This window comes from Habropoda laboriosa, unplaced genomic scaffold (genome assembly GCF_001263275.1).
Source record: "Habropoda laboriosa isolate 0110345459 unplaced genomic scaffold, ASM126327v1 scaffold9, whole genome shotgun sequence".
In the NCBI taxonomy this organism is placed as follows: domain Eukaryota; kingdom Metazoa; phylum Arthropoda; class Insecta; order Hymenoptera; family Apidae; genus Habropoda; species Habropoda laboriosa.
In genome coordinates this window covers 1,615,150-1,626,705 of record NW_017100191.1, presented here as the reverse complement: position 1 = coordinate 1,626,705, position 11,556 = coordinate 1,615,150, and the positions used below count along the sequence as shown (strand labels likewise).

At 45.8% G+C, this 11,556-nt stretch overlaps 4 protein-coding genes across 4 annotated transcripts in view; all 4 read right to left on the bottom strand.

The window, feature by feature from the left end:
* LOC108580252 (ATP-dependent RNA helicase DBP2-like) overlaps positions 1 to 401 on the bottom strand; it is a 1,242-nt gene extending 841 nt beyond the window's left edge. Inside the window, exons 1-2 of the mRNA XM_017943963.1 lie at positions 390 to 401; positions 8 to 95 (exon numbers count right to left, since the gene is read on the bottom strand). Coding sequence (XP_017799452.1) covers positions 8 to 95; positions 390 to 401 — 100 coding nt within the window. The remainder of the gene's footprint in view (positions 1 to 7; positions 96 to 389) is intronic.
* Positions 402 to 2,317: 1,916 nt separating this feature from the next.
* LOC108580251 (zinc finger protein 512B-like) lies at positions 2,318 to 3,629 on the bottom strand. Its single transcript, XM_017943962.1, has 4 exons — positions 3,612 to 3,629; positions 3,135 to 3,205; positions 2,824 to 3,056; positions 2,318 to 2,634 (listed from the first exon to the last, which is right to left on the bottom strand). The coding sequence occupies exons 1-4, from the start codon at positions 3,627 to 3,629 to the stop codon at positions 2,318 to 2,320; spliced, it is 639 nt and encodes a 212-aa protein (XP_017799451.1).
* A 2,295-nt stretch (positions 3,630 to 5,924) lies between these two features.
* LOC108580250 lies at positions 5,925 to 6,994 on the bottom strand. Its single transcript, XM_017943961.1, has 5 exons — positions 6,977 to 6,994; positions 6,655 to 6,894; positions 6,399 to 6,595; positions 6,084 to 6,321; positions 5,925 to 6,020 (listed from the first exon to the last, which is right to left on the bottom strand). Exons 1-5 carry the CDS (start codon positions 6,992 to 6,994, stop codon positions 5,925 to 5,927), a joined length of 789 nt encoding a protein of 262 aa, XP_017799450.1.
* Positions 6,995 to 7,637: 643 nt separating this feature from the next.
* Positions 7,638 to 10,173, bottom strand: LOC108580249. Its single transcript, XM_017943960.1, has 5 exons — positions 10,168 to 10,173; positions 9,701 to 10,067; positions 9,045 to 9,626; positions 7,952 to 8,407; positions 7,638 to 7,888 (listed from the first exon to the last, which is right to left on the bottom strand). The coding sequence occupies exons 1-5, from the start codon at positions 10,171 to 10,173 to the stop codon at positions 7,638 to 7,640; spliced, it is 1,662 nt and encodes a 553-aa protein (XP_017799449.1).
* Positions 10,174 to 11,556: the final 1,383 nt, after the last annotated feature.

Sequence of the window (11,556 nt, the reverse complement as noted above, 5' to 3'; positions counted from 1 at the left end):
TGGAAACCTCCGTAAAGCTGAGGCAAATGCTCGTTCTGATCCTGCTGCACGATCACCGGCGCGGCCGCGGCCAAGGACACCAGAGAAAGTAGCACCTACGTAAGTTGAAGGTAAAGTTCACGAAGTGAATGCACATTCGAAACCTTCGCTGAGTGCAGCACGGTGCACTTGAAAGGAAGTATTGTATATAGTTGGTGTATTCGTGAATATTGAAGAAAAGAGAGAAAAGTTTATGTTACATTGTAAGACGAAGCAAAGTGTGGTAAATTAGAAAAAGTAACAATCGAAAGGACGAACAGTTTTCAGGCGAAGAGAAATGGAAGAATTGTTTTGAAAATATTTATATTTGCTCTGGGAAAACGCGAGTCGCGTGTGAAAACTATACTCACGATTTTGTTCATGTTCGAACACATGTTTGCTATGCGCCTGGTTGCTGGTTGTAGAAGTTTCTTCGGCAACTGATACATCTTTGCTCATTGCTCGTCTTAATATACCGTCGAGCCTTTCACTGTCGACGATGTAGTTTAGTCCACTGGCTCGTTGCAACGGATCGAGGCTGGCTAGAGCAATTGTTTCACGGGCATTCGTTCTGGGGGACGCGTGATAACTATTGGCCAGCTTTGCGAATTCGCTGATACCGTGCGAATCGGACATTTTCTCTGCTCTATTCGAAGGTGAGCGCCCGCGTGCGCGGCCAATTTTCATCTTCGATCTACCGCCGGCTGGTTCTCCTACCATTACGTCAATGGTATATTCAAGGATCACGGAAACTCGCGGATTCCTGAACACGGCTCGTCTCAGTTCGTTGCCTTCGTATCTTCGCGCCTCTATCATTTGCACACGTGAATAGAAATACGAGCCGACTGAATGACTGCTTTATTGAGCAATTACCACTGCTTTCCTTTTCAAGTCTCTCGCAGAGAATGAACTTGACAGAATCGACCGTAGAGGATCGCGTGGCCCTCGGGAGTACGTGTAAAAGTTTCTGATCACCTAATGAATGAAAGAGTTTCACCGAGGATACGACGATTATACCTAAGTAGAACAGGGGATTTCAATTTGCCATCTTCCTAATGGAAATGAATTTCGTAGTGACACGAGCATTTGACGATGCATTTTCAACGCATTAAGAAAGTATCGTCTTTCGAACACACTTGCTAGCCTTCCTTTTTTCTCTTACTTTGTCATACGTTTCTCCAAACGAGACACGATCGTACTTTTTTGTTATTAACCATTCACGAACCACCGCCGCTGCCTACCTGCCATTATCTCCTTTCTATTCCGCGACAAATTTACGTCTCCCGTGATGAATTCGTTTCAGCGTTTCGTTAGAGGGAGAGAGACTTTCGGTAGACCAGTTCTGTGAAATGCTATAGAAAACGGTCGCGTTACGCGACAAATAGGCGACTAACGGTCGCGTGCAGCGATATCCGAGACATGAGTCAAGTAACTCACGCACCTTTGTACTTAACCAGGCTTGTGGAGAGAGCATAACGAAGCCCGCGAAGACCGCGTCTAGGCACGAACCGCGCGCTATCTGATACTTACTACCCAGAAAATTATGATAATTAGAAGACCGTCGAGATACAGTGGAATTCGTGACTTAAATGCAACCACTATCTCGGAAATCAGCGCGACCGTTTAACGGAACTGCTCTCCGCAATCTGAAAAAAAAAGAAGAAGAGAAAAGTACAAGAACCCCGCACACAATGCACCGAGGTTGATAGGAAAAAGAACGAGTTGTGTCGCGTCGATCGACAACCATCGATTACTCGTTCCGTAACAACTTTTCTATCCAGGATTATACATGCACACGATAGTGTTACACTTCGACTGCTACAAGGAACTGGACTGTAAGTCCGCCTCCTTTATTAATCGAGTCACTTCGAAAGAAGACAATAGATGGAGTTTTCTCACGTGTTGAAAACAGCACCCATTACCTCCTAATCTTAATTAAGACAGATAGCTCTCAGCCTACGCATTCTAATTCCCGGGGGAGGAAGAGGGTGGATCGTATATAGACGTGATACTTGTTAATTAACATTTTATTTGGTAACGCAGTAACAGAACAAAGAACAACCATAAATAAATCTCAATAGCCTGGTCGAACAACGTCTCTGCATTCGACGTTTCGTCGGTTTCTTCTATTGACACGCATGTCCTCCTCGTAAAGATGAGTAGCATCATATCAAAATCGTTCGAGGAAACGAAACCGATATCTTCCAGCGTGTAGCGTCTTACGAACACGCAGAAGTTACGCTCGTTTCCCTCTTTTCCGTAGATGTAGAACCCTGAAAGCATCGTGATGCAACGACGTCTAATGGCTCCATCCGTGACCGTAAGACTTGACCCGATGGAACACGTGCTTGTAGACCGGCACGTGAATCGGGTACGGCTTCTCCACGGGCACAGGTATGTGCTTCTCTACCGGGATGGGCACGTGCTTCTCCACCGGGACAGGTATTATCTTCTCCACCGGGTACGGGACCCTCTTCTCGATTGGAATTGCCACGGTCTTCACAACAGGGATAGCTACCGGCTTCGCGACTGGCACGTGAACTGGATACGGCTGCGGTACACCCACGGCGACTGGATGTGGTACACCTATAGCGACAGGCTGTGCAACTGGCACACCTGTGTTCACAGGGAATATCTTAATTAAGGTGACTGTTTCGGAGAGATTCGTTAAGAGGAGACGAGAGGTTCGATTTAGGGATACCAACGTGGTTACGACATCGACAGCGATCGTTGTTCGAATAAGTTTACGTAACAGTCTTATAACGGTAATTAACGTCGGTGTGGTAATTAATGGGGCAAACTTACCGACGTTTTTGACAACGGGTATGGGTACAGGTTTCGTAATTTCCACGTGCTCGCTCACAGGCACGGCAGGAGCGTAGTGGTGTTGAACGTGTCCTCCGTGCAAACCGTGATCGATTCCACCGCCCCCATAGGAGCCATAACTAGATATCCCTTCGTGGAGACCTCCACCTGACAAGTGTCCTAAATCAATCCCATGAGCTGAACCGTAGCCTCCGCCTCCGCCTCCGGATACTCTGTTTGTTAAATTTTATTGAATTTAGGTGAATATTTGAATTTGTCGAGATCTGAGGAAGTTAAGAATAATTCTTTACCCTTGCCAACCCTCGGATTCACCTTCGATACTTGCCACCGCGGATTTGGCTACCAGGCACGCTACGATTACCTGAAACGTGGTTCAATTGTTTAATCTAAAGCTTCGAACGATCATGGAGAAGTAAAGAGGGCAGAGATGAGGGAAATCGGTATTGTCAGGTTTACTCAATTGGTGCTTTCTAAACGCGGTCAACTAATAAGCAGTAAATCACTTATTCGCGGCGATAGATCCCCTTTATTACGATCGTAACTCCGTTTTCAAGTGCGAGTTTAAACGATTCGCGATACTCGCGGTTTTACGAGCCATCGTGAATGCAGAATCGATCCACCGATATAATCACTATTCACCAGTCGTTCGATACTCTTTCGAAACTTCCGGAAATTTTGTAGATGCAACATTTGTCCGACGATTCACCGGTTCCCTCAACAACCTACGTATGTACGTATCCGTAGAATCTCTTTGGCCATTTACTTACGGAGAACCAAGAGAACATTTTTCGACTACTAATGAGCTAGTGGATGAAGAAACGAATACGGATACTGCGCGTGCTTGCCGATGGACCGATCCTTCTTATACGCTTGCTCCCTCTCCCGTTCGAGACACAAGCGTGGATGATCTCTCTCTTGGAAACCGGACTTGCATGCTCGACACTATCCTACACAAAAACATAGGAAATACACCTATGCGAATACGCGTCGAAACTTGACACCGTTCTACCAGCTAGACGAGAACTAACTTTCAGTGTCACCGTGATCGAATCGTAGGTGCCGATTGGTAAACGATCTCGATCCCGAGGAAATTAGAAGTTACGACCGATCACCGCTGTAACGGATCTTCCAGGTTCGTTCAGCCGACGTCGAGACGTCGAGCTTTCCCTCTTACGCATTGCGTGTAACGATGTGTTTTTACTTCTTCGGTTACAGATATACATCGATCTTTGTATGTTATCTAGCATAGCTTGGAAGAAAACAAAGTGTCTCCAGGTGAAATAGCTTCTTCTCGACAATAACGCGCGATTAATGTTTCCATAAGCTTGGAGGACCAGAAGGTCGATCTTCCTCGAGAAACACTGACCGAATGCACCGTCAGTTTTGCCAACTAACGTAGAACGCGGTGAACGTGGTGAACGCCCATGCGGACCGTCCGTGATTCTCTCGACTGAACCGGCGTCGAAAGTGATTTCCTTTCCTACTCGGGGATCTCTTTCTTCCGTTTTGCCCTATTTTGCGATGTCACCGGCAATAAAATTCTCGCGGGAAAGTCAACCGTAACGGTCTACTTCTAAAGAAGTTAAAACGATCACCGAGCGAACACCTTCGTGGTTATCCAGCCTCGTTATAAGCAATTACCTATTTAGAATTTGTTTCGTTCGAATAAATTACGGATTTTCTACGAGAGCTACGAATAGTAAAGGTACACGTTCCCGATTAACATCTTTAATTTTGTGAAACGTATTTTTAGGGGGAGGGGACACTTTCGTTACGGCGGGTGTTTGAAAAATTTGAGTTACGGCCAGTTTCAGTGAGAGTCGTGGAATCTTTCACGCAATAAGAAAGGAAAGCAAATAAAACTGGGTGAGGTAAAAGGCAAAAAGCGAGTAGATCGAAAAAAAAGCAGCATCGATGAAAGTATTGGCTGGTCCGGTGTGAAAGGAGGAGTGTTGCCTGGTTATAATAGTCGTGTTTACCTGAGCGCAGCTTACATACCAGCCTATTGGCAAAGCAGGCTGAACCGAGGGTCGCGCGCCTTGGCATTGGTCGAGGCGAATGAAAACCAATTACCGAATCGAGCATCTTCTCAACTCAACATGAATAAACTCAACTTAAAAATATGTACACATATGCACTTACTCTAAAGTAACGAAAGCCCTAAAGTGAAAATAAAGTAATTATGAAATTCGGTCAGAATCCCTTGACGAGAGCCTCTCACTTAAATAGCGAAAGGGTCGTTGTCTGTTAGGGAGCGAACATAGGAGCCACCGGGCTAGGAAAGAACGACTTTGATCGAACGACTTTCTTCCCACGTAATTACCTGTGATTCGTAGAAGCGGGCGGAATCACGAGGGGAACCACAGGACCCGGGTAGAAAGGGGATAGTACGGATGGTCAAGGAGAAGAGGTAAGTGAAAGGATTCCGAGAGGGATCACGTAGAGTTTATCCAACTCGGTCGTTCTCCTGATGCTGGGCGTTGTGTTGCACGTAACTGGACACGTTACAGATATCGCATTCTTTGACCGTCGATACTGTTTCCCCGTGGAACGAATCACCGTCACTTTCACTGGCAGCTCTCGCGAACGTGCGACAAACTACGGTGCCATTGTTTCAAATTGGATCCAGGAAACAGGGGAATTTCGAAAGGGAATTGAACGGGTACAGGCGGTGCCGTGAAAGGAAGCGACTACGACTTTTAACGATCCATTTGTCGCGGCGACGATCGCGACCGGCAAGTGTGTCACGATCACTGGGCTGTTAGATAATCCCTCTACCGCGGATCGATGTAGCGTTTGATGACACAGGAAGCGTTTGTTTGCTTCTTTCGGTCTGGGAAGCTGATTAAACGTAATGAATGGCGGTAGAGGCTAACACGAGATGTGCGCGTATCTGTTAGTAGAGGCTGCGATACAATGCGTGTCTGCTGGTGAAAGCGCACGTGGCACTTTCTACTCGCCGCGTGTTGGTTTGATTAATGAGCAGATTTTGTGAAAAAACAAAACTAACAAACTTTATTTGCAACAAATGTGAAAGACACCATCACCATAACTACAAGATTTTACAAACATGCGAGGGATTATCGACCCCAAGGATGATGGGACGACTTCTGCAGTGCCGCAAGTTGCACCGCGTTCGCTACTGCATTTTCCTTCGCAGCGATTATGTCCTTCTCCTAAAAGATTAATAATCCAATCTGAGCGTATCGAGTCCGCTTCGTTGTAAAACTTATTCCTACCTTTGCTTCCTGTTCGCTTTGACTGATCTGTTTATCGACGTCCTGCTTCTGCAACTGGGCTGCAGTCTCAGCGGCGTTCCTCTGAATCGCAGCAGCTGCAGCCGCTTCCCTGGCTGCAGCCACTCGTTGAGCCGCTGCAACTGCATCCTTGAGGGACGCCAATCTCTGTTGCAGAGCGACTAATTGCTTCGCACTCGCTCTGGCTTCAGTTTCGGCAGTTGAGGAGATCTCCTGGGATCTGCATCCGTAGCAAAACAATGTGCTTAATTAATTGGCATCGACTGTTCCAGGTATTATCGCGAGAGATGAATTTACCTGGCTGCAGCCTCCCTTGCTGCAGCTTCTTTCGCGAGAGCGACCTTCTGTTGAACGACAGCAGCGTGTTTAGCCTCCGCGACCTTCTGTTGGGCCGAATTTACATTCTGATTCGCTTCCTTGGCCTGTTGAATGGCTTTTAGTACGTCTGGAGGGTAGGCGATGCTCGGTGTGCCAGAAGACGGGTCTTTCAAAGCCTGAGGTCGAGATAAAATAAAGGTACACACGAAAAAGTACACTTGACCGGCTATTGTACCTGAATAGCAACATCGTGAGTGGCCTGAACTTGAACCTGCGTCAAAGGGATATCAGGTACTCCAGAAGGGCTCCATGGAGCAGATCCGAAGCTGGTCGGCTGCCAGGAAGGAGCGGAAAAAATTGGCGCCGCTCCAAAGAAGTCGTAGCTAGATGGACCCAGTATTGCTACCCCGCGTTTCTCTTTTTTCGTTTGCAACTTCGACTCCACAATGCTTGCCAGAAGAAGCGCAATAAAGGTCTGCAAATATTTCGACGAGAGATACCGGTTTAATGGATTTTCTGTTAGGAGAAAAGTTTCGGAATTCGAAATGACACGTTACCTCGCAGGCGATCTTCATCTTGAGGGAGTTATGGATGATGTTGTCGGTGATACTGAATCCTCCAACTCCGTCCTGGGGTATATATACCGATAGAATTGCAGGAGAATGCCCTATCGCCCGGTGTAATGACAAAATTAATTAAGTTCATTAGGGGGAATGTAAAAATTCGAATACCGTGGCGGAATGATAGGTCTTTATTGTCTAATGACAATTTTCTGCCATACCGGTGCCGTACAATCTACTCCGCGGAAGAACTCCGGGTTCGCTATCTCGGAAATTGATGGGCTGCGATGACTATGTTATCTTCGCGCGGAGAAAATCATCGAGAGCTAATTATATTTCGCATACTTCCGGTGAATTACATTCCTCGGTTCGTTTGATCGACGACGCGAATAACGTTCGTGAAAGAGCTCCTTTTACGCGGCCGCCTGTAATCGTTCCGAACGAAAAGGGTATTTGTCTTTGTATGGTAATGCAACGACCGAATATACATATAGTATACCTAGCACTGCTCCATTCACAACGCAATTTTATGTTGAACTCGTGTATATACAAAACAGACGTAACAATATAAATAGCGTGACAACATGTCGGATAAATTACATCTAATTACATCCAAGCCTCGATATATGCATCTCAATTCGTTCTTAAGTTACACGGTCTAGAATTTATCGTTTCCCTGAGGTAATTTGTATCCAAAGGATTCCTTGTATATCGTTTCGGGTATTGCACTTATTAGAATATCAGAATTGTGTCCTTCGTTGTCCTTGAAATTCTGAAAATTGTTGCGGTATTTAGCATTTGTCCGACTTCTTTCGCCGGATGGCTCGTCAGATTCGTAATTGTCCTTGTTTCTTCTGAATGATCTCGATCCATATTCCACCTCTGGAACTTCTTTCACGTGGCCGTACCCTAAATCCATAAATCTCTTTACTATTCTTAATTACTATCTGATTTTTAAGAAACAGTACGTACTTTGCTTCGGTGATTCCCTCCTGTAGGATGCTTCAAAGTCTTCGTCAAAATCCTTGTCAAAGTATTTAGACCCCTGCGTGTTATCAGAACTCTCGTCGGTCCTCTGTTTTTCGTAACCGTGTTCATCGTCTTCGTCGTCTTCTTGCCTATTGTAAAACGGTTTGGAGGAAGTGTCCTCTGCGTGATATTTGCCTGACGACACTTGTTCATCGTCACTGTCGTCGTTCGACGAGGAATAACTATGATACTTGGAGTATGGTTTCTCGTCGGTTCCTTCATCCCGGCTCTGTTTCGAATACTTGCCGAATTTCTCGTCGTACTGCTTGAACGGAAACGACGTGGAAGGCTTGAAATCTCCTTCGGTCGTTGATGTTTTAAAGAAACTTCCTGATTTAGTTTCATAGTTGTCGTCGTCCTCCGAATTTCCCTCGTATTGCTTTCCACGCGGTCTGTAACCTGTTCGACAAAATCACATTGGTATTTCAAATTGAAATTAGCCCTTGGAAGGCTTCAGGCTGAAGCCGAAGACTGTTGCGTGGATAAAGCAGACAGCGAAAAGTAGACAAAGCTAAGACTATCGAAAAAAGCGCGTTTGTTTCTGGCCGCGATGTAGGCCCCTACAAAGAGAGATTTCGAGGTGTAACGCCGACTTTTTAACGAGTTTTTGCCCAATGATAGAGCTCCGAATTCTGAAGCTAATGGTACTCGGTACTTTTGAGGTTTTTGGCCGCGATGTAGGCACAGGGAAGAAGGCTGACGGCTCGAGGAAGCGAGCAGTCCTGCGAGGAGAAATTTCGAGGTGTTACACCGACTTTTTAATCAGCTTTTGCCCAATGATAGAGCTTCGGAAGCTAGCGGTACTCGGTTTTGAGGGCTAACGGTCAATTGTTTACGAGATATTTAACTTAAAATTGCGGCCTGCGTTTATCTTCTGAATTATTATCTGCCTTCATCAATAGCGAGCGTAGTAGACTCGGTAAAAGTCCGTGTAACAGACCTCTTCTTGAGAAATTGTCAAAATTGAGACTTAGACTTTTGCAAATCCTTCTCCTCTAGACTCACACTCCTCAAGAAAAGCAGATATATCACGAACCTTCATCATCACCATCATCATCTTCATCGTCGTCGTCGTCTTCCTTAGGAGGTGGCCTCGCCGGTTTCTTTCTATTGATAATCTCCACATCGGAACGAATTTCCTGCACCGGCTTCGAATGACGAGGATTCTCAACAGGTTGCACATGCTGAACATTTCCATGCGCGAAGTGCAACTGTGGCTGTGCCTGAAGGGGCTGATAAGCCACCGTCGAAAAACCGCCAACAGCTGGATAAAGTTCTACTGCAGCACCTTTGTACTGCGGAAATTGCGGGTTGTTGGTCGCCGTCGAAATTGGGACCACTTCACCCTGGAAACTGGAAAGAGGCGACAGAAACGGTGCGCTTAGCTGCACGTTGTTCACCTTCGGTGTTCTACCCGGGTAATTGAACTGGTGATTCCCGGGGTTCAGTACGAGCGGCTGTCTCTGAAAGCTGGATAAATATCCGGGAAACTCTTGACCCTTCTGCATTTGGAAAATTTGCAAGGGAGCTTTTTTACTTTGCAACGCGGGCGCGTACATTTGGGACACCGTGGCTTTCGGTAAGGGATAATTTGTCTTGTACAGTGGAACTTGGAGACCTGGAAAACAAAATATAATTAGAAAGTTCCAGATTGTCCTACTTAACCTTTTTCTTTTTTTTAGAGATACTTACCAGTTTGTATCAGTGGTTTCGCAGTATTGTCGTTCGCGATTTTATATCCAGCAGACATGGTATATAGGCTGTCAGAGTACGGCGAGAGTTGCTCGCTACTTTGAGACTCTGGCAGGCTGGTATACGGTACCGACGGTTTAAAATCTCCAAGAATCGACGAGCTGCTACCTCCAATCAACGATTCTTGAGGAATAATTTTCGCATCCTTGTAGGATAAGGACTTTGGACCGTGAAACTTGTAGACTTGAGGAGCATGGCCAGTATCGACGATACCTCTTTTCAATTTCACGAATCTTGGTACGTAGAGATGATGTTCCGCTCCTCCGACTGAGTTCAGCGCCCATATAAATAGGATAGGTGAAAAACTCTGCAACATATCGAACCATTCAGACACGTTACATATTGAAATATCGTTCCTTCACTGAATTCACTAAATACAATTTTAACAGATTCCTGGAAACACGTACCAGCATTGCACCGTCTCTATCGACACAAGACGGACGTTCCTTCTTAACTGGCCGCGACTCGGACCTCGTGATCTTTTATATCCAGCGATTAGCGATGCGAGACAGCCGAATGGGTTTAGCTTTTCTATGACTGACAAAAAGCATGTCGAGAAAAACCGAGTCAAATCTCCGTGACTCTCCCCTGATCGTCGATGCTCAAGCGGCGTGTCAACGACCTGGCTCCTCGTTAATTCATACCTCCGCCGAGTTTCGTGCGGTTAATTACTGTCACCAGCCTCGAGATCGTAATCCTCCTAGTAATAACCTGCAAAGGGAAACGTTAATTAATTCTCTCGTTTAACGAATGCCATCAGGCAACCACTGATTCCTACGGTATGTTGCCTATGAATCTCGGGAAACGCGGCTGAACATTTGCCGACGATGCGCACCTTACGTGTGGTTAAACGAATTTTAAGGGAACTTTAATGAACTTGGTAATTAATGCAGCGAGAACGTGCTCCCGCGAGCTCCGGGGAAGTGTAATTACCCGGCCGATATTCATTGGTCATAGTTCCCGGGAAATTACTCGAGCATATTATTCCCGGCGGTGTCGTAGATCGAAAGAGCTGTAAAAAAATTTGTCTCTAATTGCTTTCCAGCTATCATTTCTGGTGAAAGTCGGAGGCAGTGGCCGCGATACACATTGTGCAGTTGACGTGTAGGTTCTATCACGAATTGGATCTATCATGGTTTAAACGCAACATGTGCAGGAAATTGAAAGTGGAAACAGCGTGTCGGTGGGTCGTAGAAATTAACGGTGAACACCGGTGTTGACACAATCACACGGGTAAGACACTATCGCCAGTTTTTAGCCCGCTCTGTTGTCTGCGGAGCAGAAAATTGTGTTAGAAATCCGGGTGATTTTTCGAACTAAATGATACGTACCATGGCGACGTCTCGGGGGGAAAAAATCTTCACACTTTCCTGCGCACCCCATAAAGCAAGTGAAACTATCACAAGGTCGATGTCAAATCTCCCCTCGGGTAAAGTGCTTTCACTTCGATGGTATTTTATGCAAAACCGTTCGCCTGCATTTTATCATTTTCTGAACGATTATTTATCGGCCGATGTACTGCAGCTCGAAGAAATTAGAAAGGTAAGAGCTGTGAATAATGAGTTGAAGTGGATCGACTGTGTGCAATCTTACGATTGGTGATACGAGAAAAGTCGTCGATCGTGATAAAATTGATTTATATCGTTACCTCTTCAATAAAAGTCAACTCTGCAAGCTTGGACTTACGTAAGAGCGTAGGTTAGAAGGGTAAAAAAAAGCAGGATAGAGTGATTCTTGTCGCCGAACGATTTTGCGACATCGCGCGCGATCGTGAAAGGATAAACGGGTGTAGTTGA